Genomic DNA, 26,377 nt, shown 5'->3' with positions numbered 1-26,377 from the left:
CTTTTAGTCCTAGCTCTCAGGAGGCAGAGGCAGGTGGATCTCTGAGTTGGAGTCTAGCCTGGTCTACAGAGCCAGTGTCAGGACAGGCTCCAAAGCAATACAGAGAAACCCTGTCTAGAAAACAAACAAATACTTCCCTACCCTTACTGTACTAGAATACAAGGGAAGATATCTAAAGAAGCAGTCCTCAAAGGGCAGGAGGCAAATAGGAAGTAGTGTCAAGAGTGAGGAGCCTCGTACCAGAAAGTCTAGGGTTAATACGGATTTGCCTCTTCCTATTAGAGTGTTGTAGGGCAATTTACCCAGCCTCTCTCTTCTCATTCTTGTAGCTGTAAAACAGTAATCATAAGCCATTTGTTGTGGAAAATGGGCAAGTTAATTGGCTTTGGAAGATTGCTTAACATTGTGGCAATAAGGGAAGTATAGGGCATTATGGGAGATCAAGACAGAAATGGAGCACACTTTTTTTTTTTTTTTTTAACCACTGAGACAGGAAAAAAAAGAGATCCAGTGCCTCAACCCTAATGACTGTTGAGATTACAGGCTTCTGCTACCAAGTACAGCTAAGGCTTGTAACTCTGGTTGGCTTGGAACATAGAAATCCACCTATGTCTGCCTACTGAAAACTAGGATTAAAGCCATGAATTGCCATATCTGAGAAGCCAAGACTTGTGACACAGCAATGGACAACTGATCCAAAGGACTTGGTATTTTATTGACTCAGGGGCAGGAAGCAAGATTCATGTTGAATTCCAGGTTTCTAACTTGAACAATAGGTAACTGTGATGCCATCTTGTGAGGTCAAGTTGGAGGAGGAACTCAGAGCAGGGTTCGGGGTTTAGGTTGGTGGTGTTTGCTGGGCTCAATGCTGTTCATAATAACAGAACTAGAAAACATCCCAGTATAAGCACAGTGGTTTCTCCTACCCTAGAATTCAACTATCAAGTCTTGGGATAGGTTTGGGAGTGGGGGATTTCAGCAGATAGAGCCCATAGGATTGAAGAAAGTTGCCTGTGGCAAAGAGGAAATGACCAAGAATTAAGGCATGAAGAAGTGAATAAAAGCATCAAAGAGCCTGAGACACGGTCAGGAAAAGACAAAAAAGTGGCTGAGTCCCAGTGGTAACACTAAAATGGCTCTAATTCTTATAGGAAGTATTGTTGAATACTGCTCAGAAATCAAGAATAGAAAGTATGTTTCAGAGTAGGCTTGCACAGGCTATCAGTATCCTAGGCAAAGGACACTTTCAGGAGAGCTGTGGGGAGCAGAGCTACAGAGGGATTACTACTGGAGGTCAATGCATTAAATGCAAACACTAGAAAGGCCTGATCTTGTCTCAACAAAATAGCGTATGAAGAAATGGTTCAGTTGTTAAAAGCACATACTCTTTCAGAGGAACTAGGCTGCAAGGAGAGTTCCAGGGATTGGATGCCCTCTGCTGGCTAGGTTTAGGGTTAGGGTTAGAATGCAGACAAACCACACACACACTTTTTTAAAAATATATATATATTTATTTAAAATGGTGAGCAAATCTTAAAAATTAAACTTTGTGTGTGGATATGCACCACTGCCCCATAATGAGGTCTAAGGACAACTCCCTCAGGCAGGTTTTCTGGGATGAACTCACTGAGTTATCCCAATACCCAGATCTTGATAATTTCTATAAATATTTAACAGCTACTGCTGTCAGATAGCAAAATGAACAGCACACACACACACACACACACACACCACACACACACACACACACCAGGCTCATTTGGCCACATAACTTGAGTTGCTCTCTTCGTCCTTCTCTCCCTCCCTCCCTCCCTCCTTCACTCCCTTTCTTTCTCTGTGAGCATTTCTCTATAGAGCACTCCCTCTATAGACCAGGCTGGCCTCGAATTCACAGAAATCTGCCTGTCTCTACCTCCTGGGATTAAAGGATGCACAACCACTATTTAACCTGAGTTGTAAACAGGAGAGGTTTGCCCTCAGGGATAATTAAATTCAAGAGGGGGGGGGGGATGCTGAAAGGACTGATGAGAATGTAAGAGATTAGTAAAGACTGAAAACTAGAGCTGTCTTCTGGGGAAAGCTCTCTTACCTTGGCTAAAAGGGCACGGAGGTCTGCACTCTCACTCCTGACCCTCGTGTCCATCAGCTATAGCTAAGGCAGAGGGGGACTGTCCCATTTGGATAGCAGACATATCAGGTGTCTCTGTCAAGCTTTACCTCACCTTTTATTTTGCTGAGACATAATCTATGTAGCCCCATAACAGTACTCAAACTTTCAATCATCAGCCCCTCCAAGTGTTAGGATGTATGCCACCAAACCCAGCTTGTCCTGCATCACCTTTCCCCCATCTTCTATTCTAATTCCCCATTTAGTAACTGAAGCTACTACAGAGAAGCCAGCTCCCTGGCCACCTGGATTCTAAAGCCACTGCAGTCTGGAGGCCAAGAAAAGCATGTGCTACCCTCATATGTCTTTGTCTTCACACTAAGTTTTCAAAGCGTTCAAAGCTATAGAGGATGCCCTATTTCAGCTGATAAGAAAAAAAAAAAAAAAGGCAGAGTATTAGTTGGGTTAATCTCATGCCCCCAGGATCCTTTATGTAAGACACTGCAACATCTGGTCAACAGAATACAGAATATTTATTCTCAGGCAGAAAAACAAATTCATGTAAAATTGCAAGGGGTTCCCAAGAACCTGGTGTCCCTAATGAGGACCAAGAGGAACTTGATGAGGGTCCCTTAAATCTTCATTAACTGGGGTGGTATGGGTGAAGGAAACAGTTCAATTGCCTTATATCTGCGATTTAAGAATTTCTGAATGTACTGCTAGCCTTGATTTTGACTCCTCAGCCTCCAGACCTGCTGGTCACACCTGTTTTTCAGACTACCCAACCCTGGCTATTCTGTCACAGCAGCATAGTAGACTATGACAGTCAAAATCTAATCACTGGGTCTTGGTAGTCCTGCCTTGAATCCCAGCGCTCAGGATGCAGAGGCAGAATTGCTTTGATTTCCAGGTGAGCCTGTGTTAAATAGTGAGGCCCTCACAATCACAACAAAAACAGTCTTATTCTGTGAACCTTGACTTTCCTCTCCCACACACGTCCAGGTTGAACTGTCTTCCTAGTGTATCTCTTTTAGCCTTGTCAATTGACTTTGGAGTCAAAATGTATAAATATTGCTAAGGCTGGCCTATATCTATGTAACCAAGCTGACCTTGAACTCAGCAATTCTCCTCAGCCTTCTGAGTGCTGATTATAGACATGCACCACTATACCTAGTATTTCTTATTCTAATCTTTTGCTATCTTTGACAGGGTCTCCTGTAGATCAGGATGGCCTCGAATTCTCTTTGTAGCTAAACATGGCCCTGGACCCCTGATCTTCATATCACTTCCTAAACAATGGGATTACAAGCCCCGGGCTGGATTCCTTTTGTCACAAGACTGCATTCTCATATACAACACCACTCTTGCTAATGTTGGGACTGACGGGTGTGGACCATCACTCTTGGTCTGTAGCCCTATTGCCTTATTTATGTCCTTTCCCACCCCCTACCCCCAGATGGATCTACAAACTGAATTTACCAACAATGACCTTTATCCAGCTAGTTTGCCTGAATCCTGATTTCTGCAGTGGGTTAGGAAGTATGTATGTGTTTATGTCCCTCTGGTAAGTGAGCTGAATCCTGGGTCAATGGAGATTTCCTGGAAACTCATGTTAGAACAGTACCAATTGAAACAGATTAACTAGGTAGTAATTAACCTAAGGCAAACACGTGACTTCACTCAATACCAACAACCACAAGATGCTATTTCCTTATTATAATCATTAAAGTCTTAGTAACAAGAACATTTCATAATTAACACCAGTAAAGATTATATCTCACCTTTAATCCCAGAATTTGGGAGGCAGAGGCCAAATTTGAAGCCAGCCTGGCCTGTTATAGAGCTAGTTCCAGGATATCCAGGGCTATAGAGAAACCCTGCCTCAAAAAACAAACAAAAGTCTATGTCTCAACAATTGATTAGATCTTATGTATATAACCAATAAATGAAACTCAGAATAGAACACCTCAGTGTGGCATGATGGTGTAATTCTAGCACTCAGGAAGCTGAGGCAGGAATTTGGAGTTTGAAGCAAAACCAAAAACAATAAAACCTACTGTTTGTGGATAATGAACATCACAAAACTTTTCATTAGACAAAGACATTTCTTTCCCTGAGCTTCTCTTCTTTCCCTGAGTTTCTTTGTTCTAGGGTTCAGTTTATCATTTCATAGATACATTGAAATCAGCCAAAGAATCCCTGGGCCCAAGGTTTAGCTCAATAAATTCTTAGACTCCTGACAGCACTAAGCTGGCCCTGGGGGACAGGCGGTGGCAGGAATGAGTGTGGACTGTGAAGGAATATGGCCCACAGTGAAATTAGTGTCATTGCAGAATCTTCCACAATTGTGGTCTTACCTTTTTAAAATGTGTGTAATCCTTTGAGTCCTCCCAAGAAATTATTTAAACTCAAACTAATGCATATACTTCAGACATCATGACCCCAGCCAGTGAATTCTCAGAGGTCCAAGACACTAAGTTAAGAGTGGCTGAGCTACACTTCCACCAGAAGCCACTGGAGAGTCTGCTGCACAACTTTCCCATCCTCCTCTTCATACTTAGAAAGAGTCTAAATACTTCTTCAAGTATAGTCCTTGTTTTTAGTTATTTCAGGTTTGGTTCACAGGATTTTAGGAAAACAAAAAATTTCTTCTCTCCTTTTAAGACTTCTAAGATAGATCAAAGTTGGCCAGGAGCATAAAAAGAGTTCTACTCAGTCAAACACCCAGGTGATGGAGCGGGCTTTAAGATACAGGAGCATAGAAAATGCCTCTTTCATGGCTGGGGATAACCATATTTTGGTGTAAAGTGCTTACCTAGCATATGTAAGGCTCTGGATTTGAGTTCCAACACAACACATAAAAAAATCCTAGGAAGAGGAATCACTCTACGTCCAAGTCAAAGAACGAAAGAAGATGCCTTCTGGCTCCTTTCGTATCTGTTGTCACTTTGAGGGCACCTATGGCCTAGCCAGATGTGAGGAATTCTCCATTCCTACTGTTTGCATTTACTACTCTACTCACAGGGGCCAAGTAAGAAAGGAGCAAATACTTGGCGATTATTCTTGTCTTGGACAGATAAATGGCTGTGGTCCATCTTGTCCCTCATCACACTCCTTTGTATTCATTCCAGGCACTGTAAACACAGACGATCAGAATCCCTTTAGAGTTAAGATGCCCATGTCTATAACCATCCCTATCTCTGACGAACTCCCTTTAGAGTTAAGATGCCCATATCTGTAAGCATCCTGAGCTCTGACAGAACTCCCTTTTGGAATTGCATGCAAAGCAAGACTTTTGACAACTGCTGACCATATCTACACCTGCTCAGATTCAGGCTGCCCATCACAAACTTGAAGCTACACTATTCACTGAGTATCTAAATCTCAGGCACCCTTTTATTTGGCTGGCACTGGTAAGGGTTAAGGTGATGTTACAGATGTAAAAAACGATGGTGCAAGTAACCCATGACACGGTTTTTCGTGATGACTTTTCCACTGGTCTTGCAAAAGTATGAGCTCAGAACCAACCAATAACCAGATTTGTACTGCACACAGATTGCTACCTGCAGAAAAGAACAGGTCATGTTCCTGAGGCACAAACCTGAATAAAAAGGCCCCAAAGGCATTTTGGTCCAACACCGTAAATTTCTTCCTGGAATGAGTTAGTAGTGCTCTGGTAACTCAGCTTACTCATGGCACACCAAGTCCTAAGCAGCAGCTCACAGGTCAGCCAGCTCCTCATGACGTCCTCATGAAACCAGGACTGGCTAACATCCTATGCTACTTGGGGACTCTGCCTTTGTGAACCATCTTTTCTCCTGTGTGGTCACTTCCACATGGCTGGTCTGCATGCTCTGAGCTAAGGTGTGTCATAAGGAATCTTGGGCATATTATCTAGACTAAGTAACGATGAAGAAATACTGGCCAAAAAAAAAAAAAAAAAAAAAAAAAAAGGCGGAACTTCTAAAAGGTAAATTTCTGTGTATTCATGCCTAATCTTCCAAAGTTGTGTAAACAAATTTTCTACCATCCCCCATCATTTACACAAATTTCTGTCAAGTCCAAACGTAATTCTGAATGAGGTAGGTAGTCTCTACTCAGGCCTTGGTCTTTGCGGTGCCTGTCAAGGCCTATGCCATGAAAGCACGAGGCTCCCAGGCAGGGACAGTGCTGAGGGTGGCGCCAGTCGCTGGTGAAGCTTCTCAGTTGGCTATTTTCTCAATCTCATCCAAATCATCTGTGTCCAATCTTTCTATCTTCTTATCTGAGGGAAAAACAGATTGGAAGAACACCGTGGACTACCATGGAAATGCAACGGAAGTCATCTAGAACAAACAGCAGCACAGACTGGGGAGGGGGCCTAGCTATGGGCACAAAGCAAGCTTCCTGAGCCTGAGCAGCTGGCAACAGGTCCCCTGGTCACTCAGAATGACCTCCCAGGGAAGCTGTCAGGTTCTCCTAGCTTGGTGCCAGGGCACTGATACTCCAGTCCCTGAGCCCTGAATGTGCAGGCGCTCTCCCTGACAACATCCAGGTGGAGACAGCTGTGCGGGGCCAGAGGAAACCTCCCCTCTCCCACATTCCCCTCCGAAAAGGGTTCCAGGCATAGCTAACTCCGGGGACTCACTAAAATGCTCCTGGATTCTGTTGAGGATATTCATGCTGTGCTTGCTGTCAACCATATTTACTGCCAGACCCCTCTTGCCAAAGCGGCCCGTGCGCCCGATGCGATGCAGGTAGGTCTCATTGTCTGGGTTCCCGTCCTTATCCACAGGAAGGTCAAAATTGATGACGACAGACACTTGTTCAACATCAATACCTGCACAAAGGGATTGGGGAGAGGCAGGCAGGAGACAAAGGGGTCACCGTCAAACACACACACTTCCACTGGAGGCGTGGCTTGGACAGGTCACATCTGGGCTGTGGGCACTAAAGAGGACACCTACAGGACTGTAGCTCAGGCAGAAGAACAGAAAGAACTCTGGCAGAAGTAAGAAAGCTAGAGCGTCTGGAAGCCCGAGTGTCTTCCCACCAAGCTGGCTTCTTCCAAGTGGCTCTTACTGTCCCACAAAGGAATGTCCCTACAATCCCCCCCCACCTCCGTGGGACCACGGATACAAGCACTTTTCTTGCTCACGGGGCCTGGGACCCCACGCCTGGTGAACGGGCCAGTGTCTGCTCACCACGGGCACACACGTTGGTGGTTACCAGGACCTTCTCTTTGCCTTCCCGGAAGCGCTCAATCACAGCTGCCCTCTGTTCCACCATCATTTCTCCACTCAGCAGAGCCACCTGGTGGCCCTCTTTGGAGAGCTCTGCTGCCAGCCAGCTAGCTGTTTTGCGGGTCTGGAGTGAAAAGAATTGTTTTTAATGAAGTGACCTGTAAAAGAACAGAGACAAAGATACCCACAGAAAGGTGGATTGTGGCCTCTATGATACATGAGGCTCTGTTGAATTCAGTGGGCTGTCCAGGTTTAAACTTTTTCACATGGAGAGGTTTTAGAAAGACAGCAAGACCAAGAGGGGGGCCAAAACTGGAATAAGGGAATCTTCTAGAGATGACAGTACCACTGCACTCATGAACTCACAGAAGCTATAAATGTCTCACCAAGATCTAAGTAAGATGAAGCCAGGCAACAGTTCAGAATGTTTAAAGCAATTATCTGTGAGCCACCATCCTTATCGAGGAAATACTGGTAAGTGATGGCTGCTGAAGGGGGAGGGTCATTGTTTCATTAAGGGTATGACCCCTGTAGGTTGACCATACTCACTGGATCACCTGACACATGTGAACTGGGCTCCGTGGGTTATAAAAGAAAAAAAGAGGACATGAAGTTGTAAGGGAGATCTGTGGGAGGGAGTCAGGAGGGAATTGGAAGGGAGCAGTGGAGTATGAATATGATCAAAATACATTGTATGCATGTATGAAATTCTCAAATAATAAAAACATTTAAAAAAATCTTTGCCTAGGACTGGAGAGATGTTTCAGTGATTAAGAGCACATAATCCTCTTGCAGGGGACCTGAGTTCAGTTCCCAGCACCTACATCAAGTGGCTGGCTCACAACCACCTATAACTGCAACACCAGGAATCTGATGCCTCTCTAGTCTCCTAGGGCACCTGCACACATGAGCACATATACATACCACCCATACCACATAAGAGATCGCACCAGATTAAAAAAGGATGGAAGGGCTTAAAATGTTTTCCTGCATGGAATTTTGGTCATATAATTAATTTGGATAAACTAATTAACTGCTGTTACTTTTTCATGTAAAACTATCTGTAGCCAGGCATGGTGGTGCATGCTTTTGATCCCAGCACTTGGAAGACAGAGGCAGGTAAGTTTCTGTAGTTTTAGGACAGCCAGGGTTACACTAAGAAACCCTTCTCGAAAAAACAAAAGACCAACTATCTCCGTTTCCGAATAGTCCATATACTTAATGTGTAAAAAAGTGTAAGCATGTCTGGAAAATGACTCAGTGTACAAGGGAATGTTAGTATGATCCTGAGAACTTGAGCTCACATCCAAGCTGATGTAAAAGTCTAATGCACACACTTACAGGCCTGGAGTATAGTCTGCAGCTTCAAACAGGAGAGACCCTGTCTCAAAGACAAGGAAGAAGATGAAGACCCATAATGTAAGATCTTCTCTAACCACCTCACAGAGCTGTTCATAGACACACACACACACACACACTATTATTTATTTGTTGGTTAGATTGGTTTTTTGCAGCAAGGTTTCTCTGTGTAGCCCTGAAATGTTCTGGAACTCACTCTGTAGACCAGGCTGGCCTCCAACTCAGAGATCCACCTGTCTCTGTTTCCCAGGACCTGGGATTGAAGTCATGCACAACCACAGCACAACTCATTTATTTATTAGACAAAGCCTCTCACTGTGTATCCAATGGCTGGTCTTGAACATCTGCCAGAGACATCTGCCTGCCTCTGCCTCCTGCTGGGATTTAAAGGTATATGACTGACCATACTCTACCTTTTTTTTTTTTTTTTTTTAATAATGTAGTGTTTGAATTGGAGGGAAGGATTGGAGCATGAAATGCTACTGAGTACATGAGGAGGTCAAATGCTAACATTCAGGATTCAGTTGTCACTTCCCAGCAGGCAGATCCAGGGAATCAAATTCAGGTAGTGATGCTTGATAGCAATCACCTTTACTCCTTGAGTCATCTTGGCAGCCTAAGTAGTTTACTAATTTTTATTGTATTTACTTAGTATGTTTATATGTATGTGTATAAACAGGCAACATGTGGGTTCTGGGAATTAAGCTTGGGTCATCATTGGTCATCCACTGAATTGCACTGAAATCCAGGGCTGGAGAGAAGGATTCAGTGGTGGACTACACTTGCTTCTTGTGCAGAGGACCAGTATTCAGTTCCCAGGACCACCTGTGCCTCCCGCTCCAGGGGGATGGCCTCTCCTGCTTTGCACAGGTACCCTCACATATATGTGTATATACAGATACATGCATATAAATACATATAAGATACATTTTTACAATTGTATAAACCAGGCATGGTGGTACATGATTTTCATCCTGGCACTTGCAGAGGCAGAAGGACCTCTGAGTTCAAGGCCAGCTAGGGCAACATAGTGAAATTTTTGTCTCCCGAAAAAAAAAGTTATTACCAGTACAATTTCTCTCTTTTTTTTAATTTTTTTGAGACAGAGTTTCTCTGTGTATGTAGCCTTGGCTGTCCTGGAACCAGCTGTGTAGCCTAGGCTGGCCATGGACTCTAAGAGATCGCCTGCGTCCTGAGTGCTGGGGTTAAAGACAAGCACCACCACCACCACCACCGGGCTTCAATTTTTTGTTTTGTTCTACTTTGTTTTTTGTGGTACTGAATATCAATTCTAGATAAATGCATGTTAGTCAAATATGACACAACTGAGCTACATTGCCAACTCATTATTTTGGGATTTGGAGAATTTCCTTTTTTTTTTTTTTTTTTTTTTTTTTTTTGAGACAGGGTTTCTCTATGTGTAACAGCTCTGGCTGTCCTAGAACTCACTTTGTTTACCAGGCTGGCCACAAACTCACAAAGATCCTCCAAAGTGCTGGAACTAAAGGCATGCACCACTACTGCCTGGTGGGAGGATTTCTTTTAAAAGGAATCTCTAAGTGTGCTCAACCAAATCAAAGATAAACTCAAAAATCCAAGGAGACTATTGCCCAGGCAGGTGGATGTGGATTGTCATTTCCCTTCATTGCAATAGTCCTCCTCAGCTGAGCACTGGAGATGACTGCCTGTCAATGATAGTCCTATTCATTGACCTACAAAAAACAGGGAAGAGCAGCGCATCAGCTACTCACATGGCAGAAGATCATGGCTTGGGCGATGGTGATCGCCCCATACAGGTTGCACAGGGCCTGGAACTTCTCCTCTCTGTTATTGCAAAGGACATAATACTGTTTGATGGTGTCCAAAGTCTCCTCTTCACGCTTAAGTTTGATGATGTTGGGGTCTGGGACCACCTTCTGGGCAAACTTCCACACTGAGTCTTCAAAGGTGGCAGAGAAGAGCAGCATCTGGCAGTTTCTGGGCAGCATCCTGCAAGTGGAGGCCCAGGCACTTTGCATGACTCCAACGGTTTTGTCAGAAAGAACACAAGCCCAGCCTCCACAGCCTGGGTGGGCTGTGGCCCCAGAGTGGCACTGGGCTGAGTGAGGGTCCCATGTCTCCCTTCTCAGCCCAGGCTGGGAGCATGGTGAGAGCATGTGGAAATCGCCCATCACACAAATACTGCTGCACAGAACAGAGCAAAGAACCCAAAGATGCAGGAGGAGGCTGTGGCAGTTCCTCCTGGCTCCAGTTCCTACCTCTGGATGCGGATGCTCTGGTCTTGGTGGCCCTGAGTTGCTATCATCACGTCAGCCTCATCCAGAACAAACACCTTGATCTTCTTGGGGTCAATGAACTTCAGCTTGGAGCACCAGTCCAGGACGGTCCCGGGAGTGCCAATGACAATCTGCTCACTGACCTTCTGACCTCTGTCCACTGTGGACAACACAGTTTTCTTCTGGTATTCCATAGGCTCTCCACTCAGAGATACTTTGTAGCTACTTTGTATTTAATACTAATGATTTTCTGTTACTATTTTAAGGAAAGTTTGGATGCCACTATAATATCTAATGGGCACAGTTAATCAAATTTAGAATTAATAAAATTCTAAGTTAAGGGTGTAGCAAAACATTATAAAAATGACAAAATAAACAAGGAGTTAGGTATGGCAGTGGACTTCTATAATCTCAGTACACAGGGGGCTGAAGCAGGATTGTAGGACAAGACTTCAGCAACTAAAGAAAATATTGGGGGCCTGGAGAGATGGTTCATTGGTTAAGAACTCTGGCTACTCTTCCAGAGGACCCATGTTCAAGTCCCAGCACCCACATGGCAGGTCACAACTGTCTGTAATTCCAATTCCAGGGGATCTGACACTCACACACTAATGAACATGAAATAAAAAATTAAATAAGTTTTTTTTTAAAAAGAAAATTTTGTGTACAAATGTGCAAGGGTAAAGCAGATGTTAGTTTTCTGGGGAACTGTTAATTTTCTTGGTTGTAACAAAGACATTATATTACAAAATGTCCATATGAGGTGCAGACTGAAAGACTTAGGAAGAATGAATTACAATAAGACAATTTACTTTCAAGTGTTTAACAAAAATGTATGAACATATCAATAAAGAATATGCAGCAAATGTTAAGTTTCTGAATCTGGGTAGGAAGCATACATGTGTTCACTGAACTGTTTTAACTCCTGGGTATATTTTGAAGTTTCTCAAAATTAAAAGAAGTTATTATATTTATTTATGATCTAGTCCCACATACTCATACTCACATTTATTGCCTCGAACAGCATAAGCTAGCTTCAGTTCGGGGTAAAACTTGCCCATCTGTTCGATCACTTTTCCTGTTTGAAGAGCAAGCTCATAGGTTGGAGAGAGGCAGAGACACTGGAGAGAAAAGAGGACAGACTGAGAGCCCAGGGGCCTTCACATTAGGACCTACCTGTCCATCTAGGGCACATGTGGCAGACAATTTTGTCTTTATAAATTTTTTTTTTTAAGTTTTCAAGACAGGGTTTCTCTGTGTAGCCCTGGCTGTCCTGGAACTCACAGAGATCTGCCTGCCTCTACTTCCCAAGTGCTGAGATTAAAGGTGTGTGCCTCCACAGCCTGGCTATACAACATTTTTAATTTGTATTTATATGTGTATTTTGCCTTTATGAAAGTCTGAACCAAGTATGTGCAGTGGCCCAAGAGATCAGAAGGGTGTCAGGTCCCCTGGGACTGGAGTCACAAATGGTCATGAGCTGCCTCGTGGGTACTGAAAGTTGAAGCTAGGTCCTCCGGAAGAGCATATAGCCCAGTTTATCCTTACATTCAAACTCAACTTATCTCTGCCTTTCAAATTCTAGGATTACAGGCATATACTATCATTCCTAGTAGTTGTTAGAACTCTAACTTACAAAGATTGTAAAATGAAGTTTTTCCTACACGTAAAAGCATCAAGCTTATTAGCAGTAGTCAAGGACTTCTACATTCTACCTGTGTTCACTTTGAGTTCTGGTTTATATAAAAAGGGATCGAGCCAGATGTGGTGTCCCATGTTTATAATCCCAGCACAGGAGAGGCTCAGGACATAACTAGGCACTCATGGCCATCCTGAATTATGTAGTAAGTTTCAGTAAAGTTTGAAATAGAGACCTTAAAAGATGAGGAGGAATAGAGGCCCTTTCTGAAAAAATAATAAAAGATTTTTGGTTTAAGGAGAATGTATAATGAAAATTTCATACCTAAATAGAATGGAATACTATCCAAAATTTGCAAAATGGATGGATTTAGAGTATATTAAGGAAGGCTGTACAACCTTAAAGGAAACAAACACACTTTCTCTTTCATGTGGGGATTCTAGTCTATAATGTCTGTGTGTAAACAATGTACATGTGGATACAGTATAACATGTAGAAAGGAGAACAAAAAAGGTAACTATTAGATAATAGAAGGACTGAATCCAAGAAACAAATTTTAGGACAGTCAGGCCTTCATAATAAAGTGACCCTGTCTCAAAAAAACAAACAAAAATATATGCTCATAAAAGTATTAATGACCCGGGTTTTATCCACAGCATCCACCCTGAGGCTCACAACCATCTGTAACTCCAGTTCCAAGGGATATAATGCTTTCTTCTGGTCTCTGCAGGAACCAAGCACACACCTAGTACACAAACATACCTATAGTATAGGCAACATAAAACTTAAAACATTAATAAATAAAAGCTGGCGCACACCTTTAATCCCAGCACTTGGGAAGGAGAGGCAGCCAGATTTTTGTGAGTTCAATGCCAGCCTGGTCTACAAAGCAAGTTCCAGGACAGCCAGAGCTAAACAGCAAAAGCCTGTCTGGAAAAACAAACAAACAAAACAAAACAAAAATCAAATTCATTGACTCTTTTTTCATTAATTGTTAAGTGTGTGTGTGTTTTCCTAAATATATAAATAGAACCTGCTCAGTCTAGTTACTTGTATGTATGTTTCAGGGCTAACCATTTAGAAAGAGAAGAAAAAAGATAGGGTTTCACTTTAGCCCAAGCCAGTCTGTAACTTACACACATACTACCCTCAAACTCAGTAACCCAACCATCCTGACTCTGCCTGTCATGAACTGGGATTACAAGTGTAAATAACCTTGACCATCCACACTGAGGTTTAGTCCAGGAATATTATTATCACCTTTAGCCTATATGCTAGTAAAAACCCAAATTCCAAAAGTCCTTACCTGGGGATAGCTGTTTGCAGGCTCTACTTGGCTGAGCATGGCCAACACAAAGGCAGCTGTTTTACCAGTACCAGACTGAGATTGGGCAATTAAGTTCTGTGGGCTGCACAAGAAAAACAAGTTCAGGAGCTCCACCATCAAGAGAGTTTTCAAGGGGCTAGAGAGTTGGCTTAGTGGTTAAGAGTACTTGTTGCTGTTGCCAAGGACCTGAATTCAATTTCCAGCACCCACCTGGTGGTTCACAACAATTTGTAACTCTAGTTCCAGGGGATATGATACCTTCTTCTGACATTGTCTGGCACCAGGTAAGCAAGTAGCACACATACATTCATGCAGGCAAAACACACATAAAAGAAACTTTTCAAAAACAGAAGTGAATAAAACTTAAAAATGAGATTTTTAGCCAGGTGGTGGTGGTGCATGCCACCTCTCAGGAGGCAGAGGCAGACAGATCTCAGTGAGTTCAAGGGCAGCCTTAATGGGGGATGTCCTTCTGTATATGTTTCTCTTATTGGTGGATGAATAAAAAGCTGTTTGGTGAATATGGCAGGAAGGTAGGCAGGGCAAGATGAGGGGAATTCTGGGAAAGGTAAGCAGAGGAAGCCTGCCAAAAAGGAGCCACAACGTAGACCACAAGGATTAACAGGTCCAGGCATTCTTCGGTAAGCCAAGACCACATGAAAATACATAGATTTGTAGAAACAGATTAATAATTATGACAGAGCTAACGAATAAGAAGCCCGAGCCATCAGCTAACAGTTTTATAACTAATACAGCGTCTGTGTACTTATTTGGGGTCGAAGCGGCAGTGGATTAAGGAAACAATAGCAATACAACCTGGTTTGCAATCTGTCCTGGGTTCCAGGACAGACAGTGCTGTTACACAGAGAAACCATATTTTGAAAACTCCCTTCTTTCCCCCCAAGAGATATAAAATATCATAACAAAATCCACTATTTTGCCAATTAATATAAGCTACCAAAAATGTAAACTTAGGAAAAGGAGTAGACAAAACTTAAGAAAATAAATGTCAAGATCAGGGAAATGTCTTTCTCATCACAAGTAGAAATAAGAAATCTAGGGAGGTGGGGAATGTGTCTCGGTAGATTATTCCTCTAGCATGAAGGAAGCCTTAAGTTTGACCCCCACCATTGCATAAACTTGGCATGGTGGTGTATGCCTGTAAATCTAGTACTTGGGAGGTGACGACTGAGGGATTAGAAATTCAAAACCATCAAGTCTGGAAAGAAGGCTCTATATTTGTAAGTGCTTGCTGTTCTTCTTGATGTCAGTTTGGTTCCCAGCACCAGGTCAGTAGTCTAGGGGATGTAGTTAAGTCCCTCTTCTGGCCTCTTAAGGTACCTGTACACATGTTACATACACTCAAACAGATGTATTGAAAAAGAAAAAGTCATCTTCGGCAACATAAGAGAATAAGGCCAGACTGAGCTATACTGAGATTTTGTCTCAAAATAATACTTACTGTCACTAAAATCAACCTCACACCTCACCAAAAACAAGCAAAAACATCAAAAAGATCTATTAGTAGACAGATACGTGAAAAATAAGAATAAAATGCTAGTGGTAGAATCTAGGTAGCAGGTATATGGGCATTTTTCTATAAAAGTCATTCAAATTCACTGTCTTAGGCTTTTCATAACAATATATTGAGAATAAAAACAATTGCAGACTGGCAAAATGGCTCAGTAGGTAAAGGTGCTTGCTACCAAGCCTGATGACCTTAGTTTGATTTCCTAGGAACCACATGATGGAATTCGGGGACTCCCTCAATTTGTCCTCTGATCTCCATATACATACCATGCTGCACGTGCAGACCCATGAGCACGTGGGCGCACACACACACATGCACACACCACACACACGTGCACACTCTCTCACACACACACACACAATGTAATAAAATTATTTTTAAAAGCCAGCCAAATAGCTGATATACATTTTTTTTTTAATTGCTGAAGCTGGCCTTGAATCACTTTATAGCTTGAGCAGACCTTTAACCTTTCATCCTCCTGCCGCAGCTTCCTAAATATCTGGGATTATTAGTTATGAGTCAAAAGGCTTAAATTAAAAAAAAAAAATAGCAAGTAATATATGTTGTAGTTATATTGAGTTACATACGGTTCAGCAAGCATCAAAGGCAATGCATTCTCTTGTATTTTGGATGGACGGTTGAAACCCATAGCATAGACACCCTGAAGAAGCTGTGGTTTCCTAGAAAAACCATTAAAGTGAAAGTCACTTATCGATTTAGAAACACAGCAAAGTATATGGGAGATTTTTTTTTTCTCTTTTTCCCTGGTACACATAGTATCTGAGAACAACTGAACACAATGTGCAAATACAGCTAGAGCTTTTATAGACTGCCTGAACACTGTATTTAATAGCCTTAAGAAACTAAATGCCTATTATTACCTCATGTAGGTAAATATATGCTGTATGAAAAATATGTAAAACCAGGCCATTATCTCTACTGAATGCAGAAAGCAAAGGATACTCACAGGCGAAGCTCTTCAAAAGACTTCACTGAGTAGAGAGGGGAGTTTGGGTCCCTCTGCAGGACTTCTACTTGGTTGGTGTTATCCACAAGATTGCTTCTGATGAGCTTGTTGAGTAAAGATTGAGCAGCTCTGTCCTCTGTGAAGAAGAGTAGAGGAGTGTTTAAAAGTTCATAAAATTGGGGGGCTGGAGAGATGGCTCAGAGGTTAAGAGCACTGACTGATCTTCCAGAGGTCCTGAGTTCAAGTTCCCAGCAACCACGTGGTGGCTCACAACCATCTATAAGATCCGGTGCCCTTTCTGGCATGAAAGTGTACATGCAGGCAGAATACCATATATGTGACTGGAGATAGTCCTCCGCCAGGGTCAGTGAAGGATCCCAAGATTGCTCTAAAAACCATTGATTGGGTGTCTTTGGTGGAGACCATACCCTGAAACCAAAAGACAATTGCAAACTCCCTAAGGTCCTGGAATGAGACCCTCCTCACCAGGTTGGCTAATCTGCCTAAGAAATCACAACGATTGACTGTGCATATTACAAGGCCAATGTGGCCAAGGCTGGCTTGGTGGATGATTTTGGAAAGAAGTATAATGCTCTGAAAGTTCCAATGCCCGAGGATAAATACATGGCCCTGGTGGACAATGGAAAAAGAGAAGAACTGTGTTGCATTCGAGTCTGAATCCCAGGTCAGGATCCAGGAATATGAGAAGCAGCAGGAGAAGATTAAAAACATCATCCCCTCTGATCAGATAACCGTTGGTGACTTGAATGAAGTCTTCCCAGACACCAATCTGGACAAGAAGAAGTATCCATACTGAACTCACCAGCCCACTGAGGACCTGTGAAACAGGCCTGAGGGAGTGCCAGCCCTCCCTTCCACACTTTGAACATTAAAATAAAACATTTACATAGTGAAACAACAACAAAAGAATACTGTATAGATGACAAATAAATACATCTTTAAAAAGAAGTCTGTAAAATTCAGTTATAAGTATTTGAAGTAATAAACTGGGCTTCCTAACTCAAGTACATTAGTTTTGGTTTTAACATATAATAAAAAAATGAAAATTTTTATGAAATATAAACCATTAATTCCTTTACATACTGATTAAATTGAACTTTATCCTAGCACTATCCAATGTCAACCCAAGTTGGGTCTAACAGTAAAGCGTCATGATAGCAAGGAAACAAACTGGTCCTAGGACTTGCTGGCCAGCAGTCTGGTTGAATTAGTGAACTCCAAGTTCAATGAGAGACCATCTCAAAAAATAAGGTGGAAAGACCATGCATGGTGGCACTGGTTTTTAATCCCAGCACTAAGGAAACAGTGGCAGAGGTAGGCAGGTCTCTGAGTTCCATACACATATGAGTCCCAAGACAGACAGGGCTACATAGTGAGACTCTGTCTCAAAAGCAGAAAAAAGCAGGGAGTGACTGAAGAAACCTGATGTTAATCTCTGGCTTCCACATGCAAGTGTGTATGTGAGAACACACACACACACAAAACTGGGTAAGATGGCACATGCCACTAGTCTCAGCACTCAAGGCAAAGGAAAGAAAATTTCCACAAGTTCTAATTCAACTGCATAGAGTTCCAGGCCAGCAAGGGCTACATAGCACGATCTTGTCTGAAAAAACACTTTTTTTCTAGAACATAGAACCTCATTTGCATAGCTTGAAGGCTATATTACCTTTCTCTTCTTCATCTGTTTTCTCTGCATTAGCACTGGTTTTAACAACAGCACCTTGATCAGATACAAAGTAAATGTTATTCAAAATCTTATCCCATATCTAGCAACCCAGACAACTCTAATTCTAGGGGGAGAAATTATCAAATTTCTGCAATAAAACAAGAAAGGAAACCAAGCAACTACTAAAACCAATTTATTCTCTCTAAATAAAGTTTAGAAGGTCTGGAGAGATGGCTCACTGGTAATGAGCACTGACTGCTATTTCAAAAGACCTGGGTTCAATTCCCAGGTCCCACATGGCAGCTCACAGCTGTCTGTAACCCCAGTTCCAGGGAACCTGATGCCTATGGCAAAACACCAATGCATATAAAATACATAAGTTAAAAAATAAAGTTTAAAAACACTGCTTATATATGATTATTCACCTGGTATTATTTAAAAACTTGCATAGTTCTGCCACAGCACTGACATTTCTGAAATAGTATAGAATGCTGACCACAACAGCACTGATTAGAAAGTATCTCTGTGCTCAACAAAATACCTGCAAATCATACTGTCAATGTGAACACAATGCCATAAAATTTCCATTTATGTAAATTATTGACTAATGGAAATATACAAAGAACATTATGATTATGTAAAAATATACAGGAGATTGCCTGTTTAGAGTGAGATAAATGTTAACATTGTTCTGATCCTAGTTTTTGTTTGTTTTGTGGTTCTTGAAAACTTAGGGCCTTGTTTGTATATGTATGCAAGCACTTTACATTAAGCTAAAGTCCTACTCCTCCACCTTACATTTTTTTAAAAAGATTTATTTATTATTTATTATGTATACATCGTTCCTTTTTCATGTATCCCTGCAGGCCAGAAGAGGGCACTAGATCTCATTACAGATGGTTGTGAGCCACCATGTGGGTGCTGGGAATTGAACTCAGGACCTCTGGAAGAGCAGCCAGTGCTCTTAAACTCTGAGCCATCTCTCCAGCCCCCCACCTTACATTTTTTAACATATATAAATTCAGGTTACTATTTAGAACATGTAAACTGACAAGTTGCTCAAACTTTATGTGTATCCCACTACAAACCAAAGAACAGTTAAAAACAATCATCCCTGTCAACATAATACTACAGTAAGCAATTAACTGAATAATTTAACATGTTAGTTAGGTATTCTCCTTCTTATGTTAAACATTCCTTAATTATATAACCCAGTTTATTAATACCCAAGTCAAACAAATATCAGTATTCACTGTCCCTTGTCTAGTATAAATGTACTAATTTTCCAAGTAGTTGCTATATCAAAGTAGAAATACCAAAGAGAAATCATTTCTTTTCAGACTAGCTTTAGTTACTCACCATTGGCATCTGGTTTGATTTTCTCCTCCTTAAGATGCAAGTTGCTCAGCTAAATGGAGAATGTGGGAGGAACGGAAAGTGTCAGGAAAATCAGTTAAAAGATTGTGAGTCAACAAAGCCTCCCTAACGAAAGTGGAAGAACAATTCTCAAGGCCTACTCACTAGGCGCATTCAGTAGCAATGATTCATTAGCTTGTTCTGCTGAGTCCCTTTTACTTCCAAATGGTTGAAAGAAAATAACAAAATTTCCCATTAATACAGCAGTAGGAAAAAAAAAAAAAGATTATATAGTAGGCCCAAACTCACATTTCCTAATTACAATTTCTACACAGAATTATAATTTGTAAGCTTGCTTAATGCTTTGTTTTCCAAAGACTTTCTCGGTAAGATTTCGTCAGAACTGACTGTCATTTTTCTTGTGTCCCGAAAGAAAAGAAATGCAAAGACTGGGGAAAATGCAGTCTTACTTTAGACAGCCAACACCAGGCAGGAGAGATTACAAGGCAGAGCAGCAATGACCCGATTTAGTTATACAGTGGGGTAGGTCTGAGCTAACAGCTAACATACATCCTCGAATTCAAGATGCTTTGTGCTGAATCTGATATTTTAACTAGCAAGTCTTGGAAAACTGTGACACCAGACACAACCAAAATTACCCAAGACAAATTCAGGTGGGACTAGAAAAGAAAAAACTGATCAGAGATATGTTCCAAGGCAACAATTATCAGAGAAATATCCTGGTATTACTTATGTCCACCCATGAGAATGTACATATCTTAATAGGGGGCTGGAGATGGCTCAGCAGTTAAGAGCACTGGCTGCTCTCCCAAAAGTCCCAGTTCAATTCCCAGCACCCACATGGTGGTTCAAAACCATCAACAATGGGATCTAATTCCTTCTTCTGGCATGCAGGAGTGAGAGCATGTAGACAGAGCACTCATCCATAAGATAAATAAATAAATAAATGACAGGGAATATTTTTATTTACATCTAGCATAAAGCAGTTACACTAATCATGAAATATTATTAACTAATACTTAATATTGTGTAGAGACTCCGCTATCATCTAGTAAATGGTATAAAGAATGGGATCATGGCCAGGTGGTTTATACCTTTAATCCTCAAACTGGGGAAAACTGAGACAGAAGGATTGTTGAAAATTAAATTCCAGTTTGGGCTATATATTGAGTTAAAAGTTTATAATATATGCAATCAATAAAATTGTCTTAATTTTTAAAAAGAACTGAATAAAACCCCAAGCCCCAAAACATTCAATTAATGAATTGGCCAATCAACTAAATAGACAATCCCGTCCCCACCCCCCAAAAAAGAGAAGGAAATATGAGACTGGGAATGTAGCTCAATTGGTAGAGTGCTTGTCTACCACCCAGGAAACTCTAAGTTCAATGCCAAGAACTGCATGAACTGTGCATGACAACTATGCATTCCTGTAATCCCAGCACTTGGGACTTGGGAAATGGTAACAAGATCAGTTAATGCAACCAATACAGAAATCAGTACAGATATTAAAAATAAAGTGAACAACTGACAATAGAACATGGTACACATGATGCAGCTGTACCACTCTTGGTGTTCTCAAAGGATGAAAGACAAAGTCAACACACCAAAGAGATACTTACACATGTGCATTTATAGCTACACAGCCAAGAAATGGAACTAGCCTAGATGTCCATTCATAGATGAAGAGATAAAGCAAATGTGGTATACACAGTGGAATTTATGGAGCTATAAAGAAAAATGAGTGCAACTGGAAATCACTATGTTAAGCAAAATAAATAAACCAGACCAAAGAAAACAAATACATATCTTCTCTCATACTGCAAAATTATATATGTGGGTGTTTGTATACCTATTTATATGTGTATTCATAGGTCACAAAACTAGAAAGGGGGCCGGGCTTTGGTGGTGCACGCCTTTAATCCCAGCACTCAGGAGGCAGAGGCAGTCAGATCTCTGTGAGGCCAGCCTGGTCTACAAAGCGACTTTCAGGATGGGCTACAAAGCAATACAGAGAAACATACAGCAAAACAAACAAACAAAACTAGAATAGGATCACGAGGGAGGAGGAAGAGTTCTTATAGGAGGTGGGAAATAGAGGATAACAGGAAAGCAGAAGCAGGGCTATATGGATGAAGAAAGAGAGCCAGCTGGAGGGAAGCAACCTGAGGGAGAGTAAGGGAAGAGAACAAAGAAAGTATCATGATGCATATGTACGAAGACGCTATGGTGAAACCTAATACGTTGTATATTAACTTTAAAAACTTAATCAAAAATATTTCTTGCCAGGCAGTGGTGGCACACACCCTTAATCGCAGCACTCAGGAGGCAGAGGCACCTCTGTGAGTTGCAGGCCAATATGATCTATAGAGCAAATTCTCAAACAGGGCATAGTGGTGCAAGCCTGTGGTCCTAGCACTCAGGACGTAAGAGACAGAAGATCAGGAGTTCCTGATATATATATATATATATATATATATATATATATATATATATATATATATGTCCTGTTTCAAAAAAGAAGAAAAGAAAAATACCCTCCTCAGTGAACAAAGCCCAAAACACTACTTCTCTTTAAACTATGTGGATTAATGACTATATAAGTTATTATTAAAGTTTTGAGTTAAAATATTTTTTTTTCCTTTCAGGGTAGCCTTGAACTTGAGGGAATCTTCCTGCCTATTCCTCCAAGAGATACGATGAGCGGGTGCCACATCATGCCAGGGTGAAACCTTTACTCTTTAGAAGTTAGAAAAAGTTAAAGTGTACAAATACTTATTCTTGGAAAATTCAAAGGCATAAATACTGAGAGTTACATTCAAATCTCTACCAAATTTCAGAATTCTACGTAGCACTATTGAACTCATATCTTGCTACAATGTATCAGGCTAAGAAAAAGAGCCAATCAAGACAGGATTTACTGACAGACCAGTCAATCATCCAGCACCAACAACCAAGTGGGAAGAGTTATAAATGAGTAAGGCATGGTCCCTGAGCCCAAGAAACTCTTATCTAAAGATCAACAAAAATTACCATCCGAAGTTATGAGTGCAATTGATTATTAACCCTACTTCCAGGAAGACAGGCAGATGGCTGGGTACTGTGGGGAACCGATCACCCAAACTGAGTTTATACAACGTGGGAGGAGCTGGGTAATCAAAGCCAGCTTTGGAGCCAAGTCCCATTCAGCCAGCATCCTCCGCCGTGCACCGAGCATCCTAAGCAATGTCCTTCCAAGAGACCGAGACCCTGACCGGCACTGGCCCCCTGGTCCTCCAGCAGCTGGTGACAACTCACCGACTCAGCCGCGGCTTCCTGCTCGTCCACCGCTAGGGCCCAGGAATCCGTGGCCATAGTACCTGGCGCTTGGGCAGTGCTGACAGGCTCGCCTGCTTAGGCGGCTCAGTCGCGGGCTCAGGAGGGGCGCAAAGACGTCCAGCTACGCCCCGGGGGGGGGGGAATCATTTACCGAGGGGCAGACGACCGGAAGCGGCGCACCGCAGTGTCGTCAGTGTCTGCGTCAGCTCTGCGCCCCTAAGGTCCAGGTACCAGGCACCGCTAAGGTAGTCCTCAGGTCCCCACCCCTCCCACTTCGCTACAGATCACCCTACTACCCAACTGAGGTAACCACGATTAAATGCTCTTGGACTAAAGTAGGGAAATCACACTCACACCCAGCACGATGGCATAGAGAAGCTCATATAACTATTACAGTCAGAATACATAAGCAAGCAAATATGTTTTAACTTTTCAGGTTATTTAAAATGCCTCAGCTTACTGGACTTTTAGCTAAGATCAAGATAGTATCTGTTCTTATCAATTTAATAAGATTTCTAAGTATTGGCATTCAGTCCTATGAAACAAAGGGTTAAGTGCTCAAAGATCTGTCCCAAATTGAGTTTTGAAAACACCAAAGAAAGGTGCCAAGGAAAATTCTTGGTAAAATATCAAAGACCAGAAAGAGCAGTTCAGTTTGTTCAACCAATCCAATTCAGTTCCTGGTGGCAAGGGCTGCTTAATAAGGAAATATATGGATTTTGGAGTCATTTATGTCTTCTTCGGATGGCCAGCTCTCTTCTCCTATATAAAGGTTGTGTAGCTGGCATTTTATTTATTTAGTTTTGGATAACTTTTATAAGACTTGCTTATTTATGTGTATGAGTGCTTTACTTGCATGTCTATGTGCACCACATGTGTGCCTGGAGCCCAGAAAAATCAGAAGAGGGCGTACTGATACCCTAGAAATGGAGTTATGGATAGCTGTAACTACAATGTGGTTGTTGGGAATTGAACCCAGGTCAAGCAAGCCCTCGTAATCTCTGAGCCATCTCTCCAGCCTTAATTTTGGATAATTTTTTTAAAAGGAGGGAAAAGTTCTAGCTTTTAGACTAGATCCCCTAACTGAGATCAAATAGGCCTTTATCCCTGGTTACTTCCCTAGGAGGAACTGGAGCAGTTCACTGGAACTTTATAGAAACATTTCACTAATATTACATGACAATAAATTAGTCTCAAGCAATGGCGAGCAGGTAAGGATGGTGCAGGCAAGGGGACAACCAAGCACAGACGGGAGCCATGACCACATTTCCAGGCAGAAGAAACCCTGGGAAATGTCAGCTAGAAAAAATTTGGTTATTTTGTATTTTTTCAAGGCTACAGAAAGTTAAAACAAATTCCAAACAAAATATAATGAAGTTAAGCATGTCATTAGAAACACAATGGGAGCTATTTATGAGGGATTTTAACTCACAGTGATCTACCTGCCTCAGTCTCCAAATGCTGGGATTACGAGCATGAGCCATCACCCCCACCTAAAACTTCATTTTGAATTCTGAAATTTTTTTCAATGTGTTCATTTTCTGTTGAGATAGAATCTCAGAAAACCAAAGCCAAACTAAAACTTGCACATCAAGCCAAGCATAGTGGTATAGCCTGTAACCCAGTACTTGAGATGCTGAGGCAGGACAATAAGGAGTTGGAGATCAACATGACCATTTTATTTAAAAACAAACAAAACTAAACAAACAAGCAAACAAAAAACACCTTAGTGTGGTGATACAAGCCTTTAATCCCAGCACTCAGGAGCACAGGCAGGCTGATTTCTATGAGTTCAAGACCACATAGTTCCAGGCTACCCAGGGTTATAAATAGTGAGACTGTCTCAAAAAACAAACAAACAAACAAACCAAAAAGAAAAAAGAAAAACAAATTTTACTTCAGATAATGAAGGGAATAATATTTAACAAAAACCTCAGCTTCTGGGGGATGGAAGGAAAAATAAAGAGTGAGGAGATTAATTTGACCTGATGTGCTATGCCCTTTACGAAATTGTCAAAAATAATTTAAAAAACAAGTTACACACACACTACCTAGGCTCCTACCAGAGGGCTTAAGAAATAAAACATGTGGGAGGAGCCTAAAGCCAGCCTGGTCTACAGGGCTACAGGGCGAGTTCCAGGGCAGCCAAGGCTACAGAGACTTCGTCTCGAGAAACTAAAAAGAAAAAAGGAAATAAAACATGCAACTTATCTCTTGCCTAGCAGCTCAGGCTAGACCCTGAATGTATTTGAAAACCTCAAATGTTCTTTCAGACCTCAAACACAAAATTTCAACTGAAGCACCCTCAAAGCCCAACCAGGTGGTTCCCCTCATAACACCTGCACTTGGAAAGTGGAAAACAGAAAGATCCAGTTCAAGGTCATAGTTGGCTATATGAGTTTGAGGATAAGCTAGGCTAGTGCGATCGTTTCAGGATATCAACAAAGGGAAGAACAAAAACACACTCACAGGGGGTACCGTTATCCCCTGTGTGTTAGCTGGATGGTGGTGGCGCAGGTCTTTAATGCCAGCCAGCACTGAATCTCTGAATTCAAGGCCAGCCTAGTCTACAGAGCGAGTTCCAGGACAGCCAGGAATACACAAAGAAACCCCGTCTCGAAAAACAAGAAAATAATAATAATAAATGAATAAAAATGTAATCTCTCGGACTCAACCAGAAATAAATGTGAAACTCCTGAGAAGGGCATGGTGTCCAAAGTGATGCATGGAGAAAGGCCTGTTATGCACTTTAATTCAGCCTCCTGTATTTAATCCCACGTAGAGGTTGCCAGGCTGTTTCCTAATTTATGGTATGCAGACACCTGGATTCTGACAAATCCCAAGGGCCTTGGGCCCGGTGCCTAGCCGATGGGGCAAGACTAGTGTACTGTTTTGTCCCTCTTCTTTCTGGCAGTGAGGAAAGCACCTAACGGTACAGAAGGAGAGCTACCTGCACAGATACTCACGCCACTTAAGGTCAGGGAAAGTGGATTCCGCCCTTGGGCTCGGGCTCGGCCTCGACAGGGCCAGCAGCTCCGGCCACCTCGGCTCAACATGGCGGTTAGGCTTCCTCAACTGCCACTCACAGTCCGAGCCAAACCTAAGCTCCATTGGCTGAGGGTTGAAGTCGCCTCCTCCTAGCCAATCAAAAGAGAGGCAGGGACCGGCTCTTTCTTGCGCATGTGCACATGAGAACCCTTGCCTCCGAAGACCCGTAGAAGCCTCCGCCAGAAGGTCGCTTGAAGTCTCAAGTTTGTCATTTGTTACTGAGTTGAGCAATGACTAGAAATCCCTTGACAACAGTACAATATCTGTTTTTTAAGAAGTGCTAGGCGGAGCCGGGGCGATGGCGATGCACGCCTTTGGTCCCAGTGTTCGGGAGGCAGAGGCAGGTAGATCATTGTGGTTCCAGACCAGTGTGGTCTACAAAGCACGTTGCAGGACAGCCAAAGGAGGGGGGAGGGAGGCTAGAGAGAGAGAGAGAGAAAAAAAAATACTGATCCCAGGCTGAGAGTAGTGGCACATGCCCTTTAACCCCAGCACTTGGGAGGCAGAGACAGGCAG

General features: G+C 42.1%; 1 protein-coding gene across 3 annotated transcripts; it reads right to left on the bottom strand.

The window, feature by feature from the left end:
• Positions 1 to 5,477: 5,477 nt before the first annotated feature.
• On the bottom strand, positions 5,478 to 25,939 carry LOC127234509 (ATP-dependent RNA helicase DDX19B). 3 transcript variants are annotated; one of them, XM_051201484.1, is made up of 12 exons: positions 25,780 to 25,897; positions 19,478 to 19,526; positions 18,119 to 18,172; positions 16,429 to 16,564; positions 16,049 to 16,141; positions 13,910 to 14,012; positions 11,971 to 12,085; positions 10,947 to 11,124; positions 10,440 to 10,677; positions 7,291 to 7,453; positions 6,735 to 6,926; positions 5,478 to 6,371 (listed from the first exon to the last, which is right to left on the bottom strand). In XM_051201484.1, the coding sequence occupies exons 1-12, from the start codon at positions 25,867 to 25,869 to the stop codon at positions 6,310 to 6,312; spliced, it is 1,473 nt and encodes a 490-aa protein (XP_051057441.1). In that variant the 5' UTR covers positions 25,870 to 25,897; the 3' UTR covers positions 5,478 to 6,309. The 3 variants fall into 3 exon arrangements, with proteins under 3 accessions (XP_051057441.1, XP_051057442.1, XP_051057440.1); XM_051201485.1 differs by lacking the exon at positions 25,780 to 25,897 and adding an exon at positions 22,793 to 22,908; XM_051201483.1 differs by lacking the exon at positions 19,478 to 19,526 and having other exon boundaries at positions 25,780 to 25,939.
• Between the last annotated feature and the right edge of the window lie 438 nt (positions 25,940 to 26,377).

This window comes from Phodopus roborovskii, unplaced genomic scaffold, assembly GCF_943737965.1.
Source record: "Phodopus roborovskii unplaced genomic scaffold, PHOROB, whole genome shotgun sequence".
In the NCBI taxonomy this organism is placed as follows: Eukaryota; Metazoa; Chordata; class Mammalia; order Rodentia; family Cricetidae; genus Phodopus; species Phodopus roborovskii.
The sequence above is the reverse complement of the archived record's forward strand: the minus strand, read 5'-3'. Positions and strand labels throughout refer to the sequence as shown.

Excerpts from the sequence above, each read along its gene's own strand:
- LOC127234509 (XM_051201483.1), bottom strand. The coding sequence starts at position 25,924 with ATGGAGCTTAGGTTTGGCTCGGACTGTGAGTGGCAGTTGAGGAAGCCT. Across the intron at positions 18,173-25,779 it reads TTTCCCTGACCTTAAGTGGC|GTGCTGTTGTTAAAACCAGT; the intron begins GTGAGTATCTGT and ends TATCTGATCAAG. Across the intron at positions 7,454-10,439 it reads AAGCCATGATCTTCTGCCAT|ACCCGCAAAACAGCTAGCTG; the intron begins GTGAGTAGCTGA and ends TTTTCACTCCAG.